We start from the raw sequence: 17,629 nt of genomic DNA on the forward strand, positions 1-17,629 counted from the left end.
GAGCACATTATCGTGATGTTTTGCTCAGCAAGTTTGTCCTGTATTTTATGAAGAGAGCAATTACTACATTAAATCCAGCTTTGGAGTCAATTCTGGAGTCCTAGGTAATGCAAACAGTTAATGTGCTCAGCTGTTAACCAAAGTGGTGATTCAAGTCCACCCAGAGGTGTCTCGGAAGAAAAGCCTGGTGATCTACGTCCAAAATATCAGCCACTGAAAGTCTTGTGAAGCCCAGTTCTGCTCTAACACACATGGGGTTACCCAGGAAACAGAGTCAACTCAGCAGCAAATGGTTTTGGTTTTCAGAATCAGCTCTATCACCACCAAGCCGTGTGGCCCTGGGCAACCCCTTTACCTTCTCTGAGACCTCACTTCTTCTTTACGGAGTGAGGGGAGCTGGCCCGGGTGAAGGCCAGCGCTGCCCTGAGCCTTCAGTCACCACGTGTTGTGCCCAGTACCTCCTTGACTCCTTTGCTCCAGGTGGACTTGATCACTTTTAACAGGAAGAAAGTCGAGATTCTTTTTTTTAACTGTCTTCCTTTCCTCCTCAGGAATCTATCGAATTGCCCTCAGATTTAAAGCTTCTCCTTAGTTTCCAATGCTGTTTGGAGTGTTTTTTATACATTTTGTCCTGAGTAGTATCTTCAGACTTACACTACCACGAAACCATTTGTTCATTTCTCTCCCACAATTTGGGAGATTATTGGGAGAAATCTTAATTAATAATCTATTTATGCTGGTTGATCATTGAAGAAGAAATATTTGCTTCTAATTCAAATCAATTATTCACAGATATTAACCTGTTTGACCAGCAGGAGATGAAAAGGATTTTGCCAGGGCTGTTTAATGTCTTGAAATTCCTGCAGATGAATGAAAACCACAGGTCCGTTTTACCTTTGAAAGTGGCAAATGTTATTTCTAGGAAGCATTTTGAGACATAAAAATAAGTACTCATTTATGTCTGTTGTCTAAATAACCATGGGGTACAAATTCCAATGAGTTCTATGTTGACTTTTGAAGGAAGGAAGACATTGGAGCCAAATGTCCCAGCCGGATGACCGCATTTTCTATGCCGCTTTTATATTTAAATCAGTAGAGTATTTGCTGCTTAAAAAACAAACAAAACAAACAAACAAAGCCAGGAACGTAATGTTTATAAGAAATTGCTGCCCTGATTGCTGCATAGCTTATAGCAAAATGTTGCCGCGTTCCTTCTAACGAGAAGGTAGAGCCTATTTGAGGTTTAGGTATAACAAGAAATGATCAAACCCAGATGCTTCCCTAAAATTATATTTTCAGTACATTTATATGTCTGTTACAAAATGTGCTACATGCTAAAAATATTTTCCTTTGTAGGCTGAAGGAAATTTCAAACCACATTGAGGGATACATATATCAGATGGTTTTTCTTAAGTGCGTTAAGGGCATCCTGGTTGTTATTAGCCCAGACTTTACAATATGACATTATTTATGCCAGAAAGCTTCGCAATTCAATTCTTTAATTTCAGCAACTTTATTGGCATGAAAATGCATGGTGGAGAGGCCAAAGTCAATACATCAGAATTTGGGAGTAAGGCTGCAGGGCAACAAGTGATAATGGGATTCGGCTGTAGATAACCTTTATCCCTGTGGGCTCATTTCTAGGGAAAGGAGAAGTCACTGCCCATCTCAGGCAGCTTCTCCTGCCTTTGCTCCAAGTGCTTCATCCCATTTTCTCTCTTTGTTCTATTCCTTTTTCCTCAGTTGTGCATGGTGTCGTTTTTCATATTCCATGTGGCCAAGATATGCCTCTCTTTAAAGACTCATTCTTGATTGTTTTTGCTACAAAAACGGCTTCTCTGGAATTCTTACCCGGTCTTCCTTCTTCAAATTGTATTTCTTCATCACTAGCATTGATTTTGTATTTGAGGGACATCTGCCTGGTTTTTGCACAAATGCTTCTTGTAAATTAAGCTGTAAATGGGTAAATCCAAGAATATACAGGTTGTATAGCTCTCGGTAGAAGTGTGTTCTTTTAAGTTTAATCCTCCCATCTCCTTCAGTATATTGGGGTATATTGGGATATACTATTTTACATATTAGAACATCTAAAATGAAAAAAAAGAAAAGGAAGTCTGTCTTTTTATTGAGTAGGCTGTATGCTGAGTGCATTATACACAATAGCTATTTACTTCTCCTAGTCACAACTCTGTAAGACAGACACTACAATTATACCCATTTTATAGACAAGGAAACCGAAAACCGTTATCTAACTTCAAAGCCCAAGTTCTTAATTATTACATTGGTTTTAAAGGCATGTAGCTACTTTTAGGGTTTTAGATTTTTTCTTTTTCTTTTTTTTTTTTTTTATCATGGTAAATATAGAGGTAAAAAAAATTTGCCATTTCAATAGAACTTTGGATATTTTTGCATCTGGCACCTGGTCATGCCGGTACATTCAGAGAAGAATGTAGAAATATCAAATTTCACTTTATGGTCTTCTTGTAGCCACAGCGGGCTGATTGTTTTGAGAGAGATGGGACCAGAAATGATCTCCTCCGGAATGAGGGGTGTGACAAAGAGATGTTGTTTCATCGTGCCCACTGATCACTGTTGGGAAGGGACACGTACTTGTTTGTAGTAACTCTGGTGTGCTGGTACCTCTGCAGCTTTCATCCAATGACATTGAGTCTCTGTGGATGTCAGGTAAGGCTCTGTATATGATGTCATGACTCCGTGATTTTTGAGACCTTTGAAAAGTTTACTTGGGTTCAAAATACCAGATGGGCTTTTGTTGCTGAGAGGAGAGAGGAAGGGAACGATCATTCACTGACCTGCTTCATGCCTCTCACTTTATACGTGGGCTCATTCCATCCCCAGCCCAGCTCTGCGAGGTAGAAAGCAGTATCTCCAATTCCTAGGCTCAGAGAGGTGTGGGACATGCCCAAGGTCACTAAGCTTCTAGGTGGCAAAGACAGAGGGTATCTAGAACTCAGTTCTACGGTGTGCTTCCCATTACCTCATAGCCTTGTCCTGAGACAAAACCAAAAAAAAGAACACCAAACCCATTGCCATCAAGTTAATTCCGACTCATAGCGACCTTATAGGACAGAGTAGAACTGCCCCATAGGGTTTCCAAGGAGTGGCTGGTGGATTCGAACTGCTGACCTTTTTGGTTAGCAGCTGTAGCATGCCATAGCTCTTAACCACTGCACTACCAGGGCCCCTGAGTCAGTTAAGCCAAATTCATAGGACTGCACTTAAAAACAGCGAGGGCATATGGGGTTGTACATTGGCATGATTTCCAGTGTCCTTGAACTTCAGAGAGCAAGGCAGTAAACATAAGAAGTGCTCAAAAAGAAGGTAAAGTAAAAGCAGACCACAGAATTTATCCTATACATTAAAATCAGTAATTAAAAAAGTCAGACATGAGAAGACTGTTAGGTTTAAGAGAGTCTCATGTCTAATATTAATATGAATATAAATCAACAGAATGGATTCTTAAATTCTGCATATTAGGAGGTGTTTATGATAAATCTAATAAAACTGTAACGTCCTTCGTGGTTATTCCCATCTATCACACTGCTGAGCACAAAAGCTGTATTCTGTACAGAATGGCTGGGTTTATCCCTAATAGAAGGAAGTTATGTTTGGTATCTAAAGAACAATGAGAGTTTGCTGCTCGGCTGATCAATGCTGGATCAAGTTCACATTCCCCAGCTCCCACTCCCCTCCTACCCATGCAGCGTGGAAGCACAGCACAGGGAGGGAGGACAGGTCCTTTTTCACAGGGAGAGAGATGCGCACTCGGGCTCTCCTAATATGGACACGCTGGGCCTGTGGAGCGTTAAATGTTGATTTAATCCACTGCTGGAGAAAACATCCTATGAAAAGTAAAGAGATTAGCAGCCAATTAATTCTGGCCCATCCCATTGTTTTCCTGGAACACCTCCTTGTATGGATCTAAATGTTTAATGAGAAAACCTTCTGGAAAACTGGTTTTGTTTTTTTTTTTTATATTTATTTATATTTGAGAAATACGTGATGGATTTTACATTTGTATGTGTGTGTGTGTGCATGTGTGTGATTTTACTTCTTAATAGAGGTAGGTGATTTAGTCCCATTCTTTTCGCTTGCAAATAGACATGTTGTCGGGTTCCTTTGGGAGGCCAGATGACAGGCAATGCAGTCTGAGTGCCAAGGTTTTTAAGTACAGACGTGCCAGGGCCACAGGCTCCCAACACATACCCTCCTCTAAAGGCGACTTGCAGCCGTGACATGTCCTTGTGCATATACTTAAAGATGCCACGTCCACTCCACCTTGAGAAATGACAGGAAATTGCCTACGTGGGTGTTTGCTTTTCAAGCTAGTTAAATGCCAACATGTGATACGCTTATGTTTTTAATCAATTTCTAATTAATAGCTTTTGTAGGGCATCTGCCAGAGCAATTTTCCTATAGCATTGATGTATGTGTGTGTCTTTTCTACACAAGGTAGCCCATTTGGCTAGAACATGGTGCCTAAGACCCAAGGGATTCAACACAGGTTGTGTCCTGCATGGGACAGTACATTTTACGTAGTAAAGGGTCTTTCCCAATGGTGTTTCCTAATCCCAGGCAGCGATCTTCCAAATGCAAAATGTTTGTTTCAAGGAGATGGGTAGCTGCCATCCACATAACTGGAAATATCACCTTCACGTGTACAGCATTCCAGACCAGTACTAAAATCGGGTTCCCTGAAGACAAGGATCTCTGCTCTTTCCACTTAGGGTCCAGGATAGTATTATCCATGAATCTGGAAGAAACTCTTAGAAGTCCTATGTTCATTCTTGCCTCCCTTTTTGGGTAGAGCATTGAGATCTTCCAGTTCTTTTTAGTCCTTTGTGTGTCCACCTAACTTATCTTGTCCCCAAATTTATTCCTAAGTAGACTAAGTGTTGTCAAGTCAGTTCCTGCTCACGATAACCACATGTGTGTCAGAGCAGAATTGGGCTCCATAGAGTTTTCAATGGCTGATTTTTTTAGAAGTAGATCACCAGTTCTGTTTGTTTTTTTTTTTTTTTTACTAAGGTACTTCTCTGGGTGGACTTGAACCGCCAACCTTTTGGTTAACAGCCGAGCACATTAACTGTTTGCACCACCCAGGGACTCCTATCTCTAAGTACTCTAGTTGTTGTGAAGTTGACTCCAACTCATAAGAAGTCATACCTTAGGCCAGCCGACAGCCCATCCAGCCCAGCACTGTGTTTGCCATCAGCCCAAAGGGACTTATTGTAAAAGAGCATAAGAAGTGGTTGTCCTCCATGGCATTGACCTTGAAATTTAGATGTTGTTGTTAGGTGCTGTGGAGGTGGTTCCGACTCATAGCAGCCCTGTAGAACAGAGCAGAGCTGCCCCATAAGGTTTCCAAGGAGCAGCTGGTAGATTTGAACTGCCGACCTTTTGGTTAGCAGCGAGCACTTAACCACTATGCCACCAAGGCTCCAGAAATTTAGGTATGTCTCCAAAACATCTGAAATTTCATCTGGGTAACCTATTAGAGATGGGTCATCATTAAAATGAACTAAACCAGTGCTTCTCCACCTGGCCGCACACTGGGTGGTTTAAAAATGGCTAATGCCTGGTTCCCTCTCGGAGATATGAATCTAAGTGGTCTGGGGTGCGCCTGGACATTGGACCTGTTAAAACCTCCCAGGTGATTCTAATAAGGAGCCCAGGTTGGGAACCACTGATCTAAATCCAGCCCTACATAATTTTATATTTCACCTATGAAAACTCTTTAAGGTTATAATGCCCATGAATGTTAAAATGGAGTAAAGAATTGCAGTCATACAGGTGTCTAAGGGGATATATTAGAATCCGTTTGCTAGAGTGGCTGCTTCCATTGACTTTTGTGGTGTGGGGCTGTATTTTGGGGGCTGTGTTTTGATCTGGGGTTTATCTGATCCTCACAGTCAGCAATATATTAAAGTGAGATGGTCGTCCCCTAAGCTCTCGTGGTGGACTAGAAAGAGCACTAAATGTCCAGCCAGGAGATCTAAGGCCAAGCAATACGATGTACTAAAATTCTCTGTGACTCACTTGCTTCATCCCTCAAATGGGGCGGTGTGAGGAACAAGCAGAACAGCCAGTGTGGAAGCACTTTGTACACTGCACAGTTCTATACAGAGCTGCCCACTGTTGTTCTCTCTGCCAGGTCGACGGTTCTCTGGTTTCTGACATATGTGAGATCCAGTACCTTTTTTGTCCTAAAGTCACTGCCCCCCAGCTTCTTGTAATGTTGTGATGCTTCTTAGTTCTAATCAACTAGGGCTTGATAAATAAGAACTGGTTCCTGTTCTGAGCACATCACGTGAGTCATCTGATCTTCACAACTCTGTGAGAAAGGAGGCTTAGAGAGGTCACACAGCTAATACGAGGCAGAGCCTGGATTCAAACCCAAACAAGCTGTCTGCATGCTCCTCCTAGTGTGCAGTGTTCCTGCCTTAGCATTCATCTTCATGTTCACAGTCTAGCACTCTGTTTTGCAGTAGGCACTCGCTGTGTTTGTTAAGTGAATAACCCTTCCACATGTCCAATTTATAGTCTCCTTCCTACAACCCATGCCCATTTCCTCTGGTATTGATATCAAAAGAGATATAATACTTGATTGCTTAGCATTTTTATAATAGTTCTGTGTAATATTTGTATAGTTGTAAAAATGGCTTGGGAGCAGCATCTTGTCTCCTCCAGCCTCACAAGGGGGAAGGAGAACCAAGATCAACTGCCCGAGTCTGACCCCCATGTGGAAGAGGCCAGACATGCCTCCTTTCTCTGCCATCTTTACCAATTCTGACAGCAACCATCCCTTCCACAGCACTCTCTACTTCTCTGCTGCGTTCAATTATTCACTGCAATGGACACACTGAACTCACAGACTACACTCATGATTATAAGGTTTATTAGGGAAGTGACAGTTAAAATTTAGGCTCAAGAACACTCAGGATACAGTTCTTCCGTCACCACAGCCTCTCCCCAGCTGTGCTCGCAGGCACGCCTCTCCCTGGCCCTCAGCCTCTGCCCAGAGGCACTCAGTTTTCTCTCTCTGTGGGTTAGGAAGCCCACCATGACGTCTCCTGCTGCCAGGTCTCTGCCGCCTGGTCTCTCCTGCCACCGCTTCTCACCATTTTCAAGGTTACAGCTTGTTCTCTGTCTCCTTGGTCCAGGAGTTTCTCAGCACATGCTGGCCCCTAGCTGTTCCTCCTTGGTGGTGCTGGGATTCTCCTCTCTGCCCTGGAAATTGCTCTCTTTAAAGGCAAAATCGACCAATCCCTTTGGTAGGCCACAATTTACCCTATCACACAGTCCCGCTCAGTCACCTAGGTGGGAGTTACAGGACCATGGCTAGAAATGCCACACAAAACTAATCAATTGCACTGCACCTTTCGGTTAGCAGCTGTGCATGTAACCATTGCACCACCAGGACTCCTTAGAGAAGGATTAGAACAGTAAAAATTTTCCAGATTCCCCCTTTGTCTGTTACGCCAAAAAAAAAAAAAAGAGAGAGACAATACTGTATTTATTCATACTCCTTCTTGTCCAAAAGGTTTTAAGGCAGCTTCCAAGGCAGATGACAATAGGATGATTAAAAATAAATAAATAAGAAAAATGCCGCAAAATGAAAACAATAGTAGAAAGATGGGACCAGAAACTAAATTAGCATACAAAATGCACTCCCTACAGTGCCTCTGTGTGGCTAAAGTAGAAGCACTGAGCCCTAAGCTTTGTAGAAGAGGAAAAAATAACTAGTGTCTGTGAGGTAAAAACAAGCCAGTCGCCTAAGTGCAGCTATTCCTGATGCTGATACTAGAGAGAAGTTTTTCCTGCGGGTCCTCACGGAGAATTCCTGTCTACTGTAATAAACAACCCTCAAAACATCCTTGGGGTAAACACTGTGAGGAATTTTATGGGGCTGTTTCTTATAATGTACCTCAATAAAGGTTGATGGCTTCTTACCAGAACATAATGAAATAAAAGGAATCTCACAGAGGGTCAGTAAGACGCAGTCCAGGATCAGCTTTATGATGGTCTGCCTTAATCCGAGAATGGATTTCAGAGTATCGAGGGTAGGGGAGGGGGCGTCAGAGAAATCTGTGAGCCTCCTGAAACTTAAACATGCATGCATCTGCGTGTGTGCACGCTATAGTTGTATTTTTTTCTAGGGAACCAATAGGACCATTCGCCTTAATCAAATTCTTAGAGGCAGTCAAGAAATGAAAGGGCTGAATATCTTAAATATTGTTCCCTCAGTGAAGCTCTATAAAAGTTTTTGAGCAACAGTGAATTCAGGGATATAGTTACTGAGAGGAAGAGGGTCTGTCAGGCAGTTCACTGCAAAGCCATAAGCTTCAGCAATCAGCTGAGCCAAGCGTGGGATTGATTTCCTTTTTTGAAAACTATGCTTCGTAAGGACTTCCACTAAGAGGTCCATTGGCTGGGCTAACCAACATCCTCTTCAGAAAGAAATTGGGTGTTCATTCCAACACAGAGACAAAATGGGCAATAATACAAGTTATAAAATAATTTGTCTAAAATCAGCTGAAAACATATTACATTCAAAAATGATTAAGCAAAATTCAAAGACATAAACGTTCAATAACTTGGCCCCAAATCCTTATTTGTTTTTATTTGCAACTTACATTAACTCCTACTTTTTAATTCATCCTGAATTTACGTTCACAGTAGAACCCTTTTGAAACCAGCAAAAGCTTCTGGAACTCTCTATCTTGTTTGGTACTAAAAGGTCTTTTGACTTCTTATAGCAGACGGTTTTCCCTCTGCTGTGGCCAGGGAATGTAATTTGCCATATGAGGCCGTTTGGGATAATTAAAGGGCTCTTTTGTTTGCCCTTTAGGCCTTCGAGTTGAGGAAAGGATGCCGCTTCGCATTCCTCTGTATTCTCCCTTATTCACAAGGTAGATCAGGAGGAGAGCACACGCCCATACTGTGCTATGAAATTGGTATCACTGCCTTTTTCCAGTGAGAGGGATAATTTCCTCTTCTACTTAAAAAAGAGAAAGAGAAATCTCGAAAAGTAATCTCCAGCCACTAGGTTAAGTAATGCTTTTGTTTTAAAGCAATGGCATTTTTCTCAGCCTCTGAAATTGTCTTCAGCTATTAAAAGCTGCTTTGACAGAAAGGTTTCTTAAAACAACTTCCTTCCAAAACTTGCATCTCTACTAGAATGAGGCATTTTTAAAGGATATAATGCAAAGAGAAAACATCTGTTTTTAAAAGATAGCTTTACAGTGCTTTCACCACCCTCTCAAAGCTGGTTATACACAGCATGAGCATAGAGTACCCATCCTGACTCCGGAATTCCAATTTTTAAAAAAGTAATCTTCCTCCAGTTTCTCCACATTCCACCTTCATCGGTATCGGCCCACGAAGAAAAGGAGATTTAGGTCGACAACAGGAGAAATGTGTTGAAATTGTACTGGACACAATCAACAGGTCTTACTATTTTTCTAGTATCATACAATGATATGTTAGCCTCTGATTCTAGATTAAATCCAGCCCCTCGCATCATGTGGGAATACAATCTTAGTGATTATTATGTGAGGGAACTATAGGTGGTGTCGATGGTCTGCACTAGGCTGCTAACAACCCCACCCAGTGGCACTGCAAAAGAAAGGCCGGGCAATCTGCTTCTGTAAAGATCACAGCCAAGAAAACTCTGTGGAGCAGTCCTACTCTGTAACACGTGGGGTCGCCACCATGAGTCAGAATCGACTCGAGGGCGACAAGTTTGATTTGGTTTTAGTGTTTCTATGTTTAAAAAAAAAAGTTCATTTTAAAACTACCCTGATAATATAACAGATGTAACTCTCTTTTTAAAAATGCACAGTTCTATGCTGTTTACAAACTAAGATATTTCAGTGGTGAAATAGGAGTTAACTAGAAAGATCTTTATGTTAAAACCACCCCCACCCAAAATTTCGCTTGCCATTCATTTCATTGGTTCTTTTATGCTTCCATTCATTTAACATATTTATTGAGCATCTACTATATGCCAGGCAAAGTTTTTAGTGACTAGACAAAAGTCGAGAACAAAAGAAACAGGATTTCTGCCTTCCTGGAGCCTACAGGAGGAGTCCTGGTGGTGCAGTGGTTAAGCTCTTTGGCTGCTAATCCACAAGGTCGGCAGTTTGAACCCATCGGCAGCTCCACAGGAGAAAGATGATGGCAGTCTGCTTCCTAGAGATTACAGGCTTGGAAACCCTATGGGGCAGTTCTGCTCTGTCTTAGAGAGTGACTATAAGTCAGAATCAACTCCACGGCAATGGCTTGATTGGGGTTTTTTGTTTTTTTGTTTTTTTTTTTTTGAGCTTACAGGCCCGTTTATATTAAATAAATCTATATAAAATATAAGTACTTTAAAGGAAATAAATAGGATGCTATTAGAAAGACTTGTGGGGTGACAGTCTGGTTGGTCTGAGGGGAAGGAAAGACCTTTCTGAAGAAGTGTCATTTAAACCCAGAACTAGAGGCTAAGTAGGAGCTAGCCAGGCGATGGGGAGAAGGAAAAGCATTCTGGGTAAAGTGAAGTGATACAATCTGAATTACTTTTGGAAATATCATTCTGTTGTCTGTGCAGAGGATGGATGGAGGGAGGGAGGCAAGAGGACAAACAAAAAGAACAGCTAGGAGGCACTTAGAATGGACCACAGCTTTTATTCCCACTGAAGAAAGTCCTTGGAGAGCAGCGTGACAGTTGGAGGTTTCCTTTGTTCAGGTTCTGTGTGAAATGGCTAGGTTCTCATGAGCTGGGTGCTAGAAAGAAGGGGAACTGTTCCAAGGACAGCAAGATAGGATTCCCGAGTCTCAACCCTAAAATCTTTCCAGTGGCTCAGTGGGATTCATAGAATGAGGAACAATCTGTGTGTGTGTGTGTGTGTGTGTGCGCGCGCGTGCGCACACGCGCACGTGTGTTTGAGACTACAGCCAAATGAAGGACAAAGGAAAAAATCTGCAAGTCTTAAGTACCCAGCTGTAACAACAGATTTTCATAGAAGACTTTATAAGACTTAATTTTGCAATAGTTACATCTTTATTCCTATTGCTGGATCCTTGGACTTCATTTTAAGTTCCTTCTAAGACTACATGTTTAAGAATCGTTGACAAATCAACAAAGAGGACCCTTAAGAATGGTCCACTTAGCCAGGCCACTGTACATCAGTATTGAACCGTTCCTATCGGAGTTCCTGGGGATGGTGAATTCCCAAGGCGGGGAAAATGCTAGTGGATAAAGGGAAGTGACTGCCAGTGATAGCTTTCTATTGATTCTGGAACTGTTCTTAGTAGCATGGAAGCTTGAATAGTTCGAAGTTCTCTTTCCATTTAAAGCAGCTCTGCAATTACATAATACACTTCACCATTTGTAATTTTTACCTGCCTTTGTGTAGGTGCACTTAAGATCGCACTCAAGATTTGCAAAGCATTAACTATTTTTTATGCATTTCTTTTACAGTACAAAATCTAGGTATGGGTGGTTGTACATTGTAAATAAAATTCGGTAACACCTTGAAAAATCTCTAGCAAATGAGCATACATTTCTTAGCACTTAGCCAAGAACGATACAAAATTGTTAATATATCCATTTATATCCCTCTCTAGAGTTGAATTTTTTTTTTTTTTTGTATTTCTGGAAACACAAACCACGAAGTCAAGAATCCCCCATTTGAGCAGACCTGTTGTTCATTTTAGGAAACAGAAGTGCATCGTCAATGTAATTTTAAGTAGCCCAGATATGAATATGGAATGAAGGGATAACAAAGTTTTCCACTGTGATGTCTCCATTAAGAAGCTCCTCTTTGTGTAAAATACTCCATGGCAAAGTTGCTTCTATTTAAAGTAGTTAGTTTGATCTTGGCTTTGATCTAAACCTTTTGATCTTGAAAGAAGGACGGAGTAGCAAGAAAGGACAAGACAGATTTTTTTTTTTTTTTTTTTTTTTAAGAAATGCGATAACGTTAGAGGGATGGTCAAGATCAGCAAACACAATTGAGACCTGACTCCCTCACCACCCACCCCGACTTGGTTCGTTCAACTTCTACTGAGGATGGGAAGAAAGCCTTTTGGGGTTAACGGAAACACTTAGGGATACTGCACACTTTTAAAAACGAAGGAAACCTCTCCCTAACTATGAAAACACTCTGACCCCTTTTTTCATTCTACCCAGTCGCTCTAGGAGTCCCCGGGTTTGAGGGCTGCGTGTCCGCAGGGGCCGGCGAGCGCGGCACCGACTGCGCTTACACCGAGCGCGGCGGCTCCCGCGACGCGCTAGCGGAGCGCAGGGCTCGGCTTCTGCACGCTGCCGGCCTCTCCCCCGGGGAGATCACCTGCCCTCGTCACGGCTGCCGCAGGGGCCACTAAAAAACCTCTACTTAATGGCGTCTAATCCATTCCCGGAGAAAACTGCATTAGCAAAGTTCCTTTCTCTCCGCGAAAGCCATCAGGACACTTGGGTATCTGAGGAGAGTTCAGGCTGATCGCGGGGGTGAAGACGCATCTCCTGCGAAGCCCTTTCCCCTTTAGCAGGCAGTGGGGCTGGCGGGCGGGCGGGCGGAGCGGCTTTTCGGCTCCTGCAGCAGCCAGGAAAGCCTTTCGCGGCTGCCCCAGGGCCGGGAGGAGGGAGGTTGCAGAAAGGTAAGCCGTGCGCGCCGGGGTCGGTCCGCGCGTGGGAGGATGCGGGCGCGCGGGCGCGGGCAAGCCCAGGGGAGACGGAAGATGTTTGCCACGAGAACAATAAGCTGGAAGGCGCGCAGGGCGCCGAGGGGCGGGGGCGACCTGCGCGGAGGCGGCGCGGCTTCTATACCTTTAAGGCAGGCCCCGCCCCCGCGCGCCCGCCCGCCCGCCCGCCGGCGCCGCGCCGCCGCCGCCCGCGCTCCGCCTTAGGTGTTGCGGACCCGGAGCGTCGGCTGCTCTCTGCGGGTCGGCCGGGCGCGCGGGTGCGGAGCGCGGCGCTCCTGCCCCCATGCTCACCTTCCGCAGGGCCAGGTACGGGGCGGCGCGCCGAGTTGGTGAGGGGCGCGGGGAAGGGAGGTCGGGGGCGCTCCCGGGATAAACTTGACTGTCTGCTTCCCCCGCAGCCGTTGCAGAGGGAGCGCCAGGCCGGGGCGGAGTGCGGGCTCGTGGGGCAAGTGAGCACCGAGGTGAGTGCAGCCCGGCCCCGGCGACGCGGTTCCCGTGCTCCCCTCCCTCCCCAGGCTGGTGGGTTCCGCGCCACATCCCCGCCGCGGGGTTCCCGGAGCCCGGGGGACGCCGACGCGCGACAGCGGTGGGAAAGATGGCCCCTGGTTCGGGGGCTCCGGCGTGCGCTGGCGAGGGGGCGGCAAATCGGGCCCTTGACCCGGGGGACGGTCGGGGCGAAGGTCACGGCCTCAGCGCGCAGCGGACCCGAGCGCCCCGCGGACAGCGGCACACACCACGGGGCTTCAAGGGGTCCCCCGCGCGCGGAGGCGACCGGGTGAGCCCCGAAGGCGCCTGTGGCTTCCCTAGGTGAAGCCGTGAAAGAGTGTGTCGCGAGGCCACTCTCACGCCGAGTGGTGGCCCTCAGGACGCATCGTCCTGTTTAAAATGCCCTTATGGTTTTGAACTTCAGGTCACGAAATGGATTCGCACGAACCAGAGACCCAGAAAACGGAAACGAAGGGAGAACAAGGAGGTGTTTGCAAAGGTAGGGTCCTGTAAGATAGCCCTGGTTGGAGTTGGTGATAAATCTCCACTTCTGTTCCTGAGGGCTGGTCACAACAACAGAGTAGCATCTTCTCAAAAAGTTTCTTTTCTTTTTTTTTTTTTCTGTCTTTGCTCAGATTTACAGTAAACAGTAGATTTAATTTACGTGGGTAGTTCTTTAGAGATACGGGTTGAAAAATCGTAATGATCATCAACATACTGTGTTTTCGTGAAGAATGACCTGGGGTGGAGATGTGTTAATGCTTGTTAGAGCAGCAGGACTGAAGCGGACTCCACTATTACGTTAGATCAGTATTGCTTGGGATCGCAGGGCTGAGGTTCCTCAGAAAAAGGAAAAAGCATTCTCAGTAAATTGCCCAGAGTATTAGGTTTCTGTCTTTGGTTGTGATAGACACTGTAGCGCACTCATGCACCTAGACTTTAAATGAGTCGTGTCAAAGTGGAGAGAGACAATGAAATAAATGTATTATTTTTGAAACACTAGAAGGGGTTTTATTTAAAGCAAATGAGAAATTTGTTTTCCTGAATTTAGAGCTTTAATATGTTGCTTTGCAGAAGTTCGGACTACCTTTTTGCCCCTGAAATTGTATTAAGTTAAAATTTGAGTTGTTGGGATAGTAAATATTACAACATAAGGTAAGTCATCTGTTGTTTTCTGAGTGATTTTATTGAAAACTCTGCAAAGGGAACAATGCTTTTCAAATGTTACAGCAGATAGGATTTTTGTGTTGCTTTTGCTTAATTACATTTTTCTGTTTTTTGGTTCTTGATAGCACCAAGGGATTAAAATAGCAGCATGTTGTTTTTCTGCTGCTAGAGTGTATGATGAATCACTCCTGATTCTGAGGCCAAATTCTTGCTGAGGGTGTTGCTGCCAACTCCTGTGATGTGTTGCCTTAGTATGGGCATTGTAGGGTCTGAGAATGTGCACAAAGCCCATCGTAATGCAGGTGATACCAGAGCGTCAGAGTGCATCTAAGGATACCACAGGGCAGAGAAGCGCAAAAAGAACTGGCCTGGGAGTATAGTCATTTGTAGCTAGCTGTTCAGTGTGTGAAAAGTGGTTTCCCCACCGTTCTCTTTCTAAAGAAAAGGCATTGTGTGTCACTTCAGTTAAACAGGAATAGAAAAAGTTCATTCTGAACAGACTTGGGTTTTTCTCACCATACTTCAGCATGTTATGATAGGTTGTATTTGTTTAACTTTCATGGTTTAGGTGTTTTTAAAACGTTGGTGAGGTAATAAATGAGATCATAAAATATCCAAAAAAGGAAAAAGTTAGGTTTGCTTAGCATTTAAAAAAAAAGTTTGTTTAGCTGTTAAGTCTTTTTTAAAACCAATGATAAGATTACCCTAGTTCGCAATACATCATGCACAAAAGGAGAACCTGTTACCTCTGTGTAACACTCAGCACCGCCCCACCTTTATTCTGAACTAGAGGTAACTGTATCTGTGACACCCGTGGACTGACCACCCAGTCTTCTGAGAATGGGAAGAGTGAAGGTGGGGCTGAGGAGTTCACCTTCTGAGAGGAAGGAGGCTCTTCACCCAACCGTTTCACGGTAATAGAGGGTCCTGTATTGTATTAGAACTCACGGGTGAGATGAGCATCTGACTTTTCTTAGAAAAATTGGGTAGCAGTTTTAAAGAGGACAGAAAAGTGCAATAGCTTGGGACCAGTATTCAGAACTTCCTTTCAAGAAATGAAGCGTAAAGCTGGCTAGCTTGGGGGTGGAGCTGATGGAGGGCAAGAAGATAGGAAATTTCAGGGTCACCTCCGTGAATGTTCATCACCAGTGTTGGCCGTCTTTTCTCCCGGCTCTGAGCAGCACCGCCGGAGCCTTTTGCCCGGTGTTGGGCCTCTGCCACACCTAGGAGCCAGGTTTGGGGCTAGGTGAGGCAAACCATGGGGTGTTTTCAGGGGCAAGGGGAAATGGAGGCAGATCCTCAAACAAGGGCTTTAGAATGATACTCTGAGAGTCACAGAAGATATCCTGAGGCCAGTAGTGGAGGTGCCTCCCTTGTTGCCCGAGTATCTGTTCTGAAATACTCAGTGAGCTCTGTGTAGGAATTAGTATTCCAGCAGAGGTCATATGTTAACCTTTTGCTAGGCTTTGAACCTGTTGCTAGTGGAAATCTGGGTAGTTAACTTACTATTTAGTCTATTAAGTGATTTTTTTTTTTTACTGTCTGCCATGCCACAAGGAGAAGCACACTATTCAATGTCTTCTTTCTCGTGTGCCCTCCATGATTTTTTCTGCTGTCTTAAGATAAAACGTGGAGTTTTCTGCTTTTACTCATTTTATATGACTGTAAGATAAGGAGATGAGTTTTAGTCATTCGTGGTAGATACCCATTTTAAATCTAGCCCTTGCCTTTATTTGTCCACTTCCTTTTCCTTGGTCCATTCCTCCACCCCCTGCTGCCCTTTTTCCACCCCACTCACTAAGCTGTCTGTGTCTTCAGGCTCTGTCAGGATTCAGTCTCATTGAATTAGCTTGGTCTGTTCTTAACTACGCTAGGGTCACAGCGTTCTTTCTTCTACCCGAGGGGACCTTTACTAAGTTGTAGAAAACAGAGAACCTTCTGGCCCGCCTGAGAATGGAAAACAAACGGGTGCTGTGAAAGACCAGAGTCTGAAAATGGGTGTGGGGCAGAGCATTATATGTGAAGAATGGGATCTCGCAGGAGATATTTGTTTTCCCCCTTAAAGGAAATCTCGAAGGTGCGTAAGTGATAGGCACAGCCTGCTGTAACTTGAAATACTAGTTGAGTTTTTCAGTGAACTCAGAAGAGGAAGCAAAACAAACTTACCCTGTGCGCCACTGTGGGTTAAAATAATAATGAAATCAAGTCCATTGGGTGAGTGAGATGTACCACCCAGAGAAATCACTGGAAAGGGTCGCCTTGCCTTGCTTTCCTGGCCTCCTCTACCCTCTGCTCTGTGTCTGTCATCCGGCCCACCAGGTCGCAGTACTGTTTCTCGGTGGTCTATCACAGCTTTCATTTCTCATCCTTCTGACGATGTACAACTCTCTCTTATTCATCTTCTCATGTCTTCTCTGACACTTATTTCCATTTTTAAAAAAAAAACATTTTTTACTGTGTTTTCTGTGACAGTTTATACAGCAAGTTAGTTTCCCATTTAACAGTTACTACACATCTTGTTCAGAGACATTGGTTACAGTTTTCACATGTTTTAACGTTCTCTTCTGGATATTTTGCTTTGACGCTTATTTCCCTTTTTATTTGATCTTCATATTTTAGCCCTTTCTTTCACTGATAAAACACAACTAACTCTTCCCTACCATTTTTTTGTTTTCTTCATTTTAAACTGTAGAACTTGCCGCTTCTCTGCTTCTGGCCCTGAGGTATTTTCTTTTTACCTTCTGATAGTCTCCCTTTTAAATTGTTCCAAGTTCCCTTGATTTCATTTGAATAATTTTTGCAGCTGAAAAAACGAGGGGAAGGGGAACACTTACACAAAGTACAGTTAGGAAGAATGCATCAGTGAGCTCTGCGAGGGGCAGGTTAAACAGTGGGGCTTGCAGCAGGGAATTGTCTCTTGTGTTCTTTGAAGTCATGTTCAGAGATTTTACTAAACGCCTCTTGGTTTTGGAAGAAAGCCACATCTGTTTTTCTCTAATTCATTTAAAGGTAAACACAAATTATGCCTCACAATCAAAGATAATAAGAAACTTCTCTGAGTTCTAGAAATACTTTTGTCAGTATTCTAAAGATTAGATTAGATTGTAAAGTAAAATTTTACGGAAGAGTAGATTTGAGGAAAATACAGAAGTGGGTATTATTTCTGTATAGGAAGAAAATTTCAATTTTCAGATTCATAAGAAACTTCCTTTCTAGTTTAGGTACATCTGATAATGTGCAGAGAACAATTTTTAAAATCCTCATT

General features: G+C 43.7%; 1 protein-coding gene across 16 annotated transcripts in view; it reads left to right on the top strand.

Annotated features, from left to right (window-relative positions):
* Positions 1–17,629, top strand: part of AOPEP (aminopeptidase O (putative)) — a 464,323-nt gene that overhangs the window by 359,401 nt on the left and 87,293 nt on the right. For 14 of the 16 annotated variants that reach the window (XR_007518652.1, XR_007518651.1, XM_049895757.1 and 11 more), the window contains 2 exons: positions 13,110–13,172; positions 13,622–13,696. The exons of 1 other annotated variant lie outside the window; for it this stretch is intronic. Coding sequence is in view for 13 of the 15 variants with exons in the window: in XM_049895757.1 (XP_049751714.1) it covers positions 13,110–13,172; positions 13,622–13,696 (138 nt within the window). In the remaining 2 variants the exon portion in view is untranslated. Of the gene's footprint in view, position 1; positions 11,663–13,109; positions 13,173–13,621; positions 13,697–17,629 lie in introns of those variants that run through there. One more of the 16 variants, XM_049895761.1, reaches the window with a different exon arrangement.

The sequence above is a fragment of the Elephas maximus genome, chromosome 9 (assembly GCF_024166365.1).
Source record: "Elephas maximus indicus isolate mEleMax1 chromosome 9, mEleMax1 primary haplotype, whole genome shotgun sequence".
Classification (NCBI taxonomy): Eukaryota; Metazoa; Chordata; class Mammalia; order Proboscidea; family Elephantidae; genus Elephas; species Elephas maximus.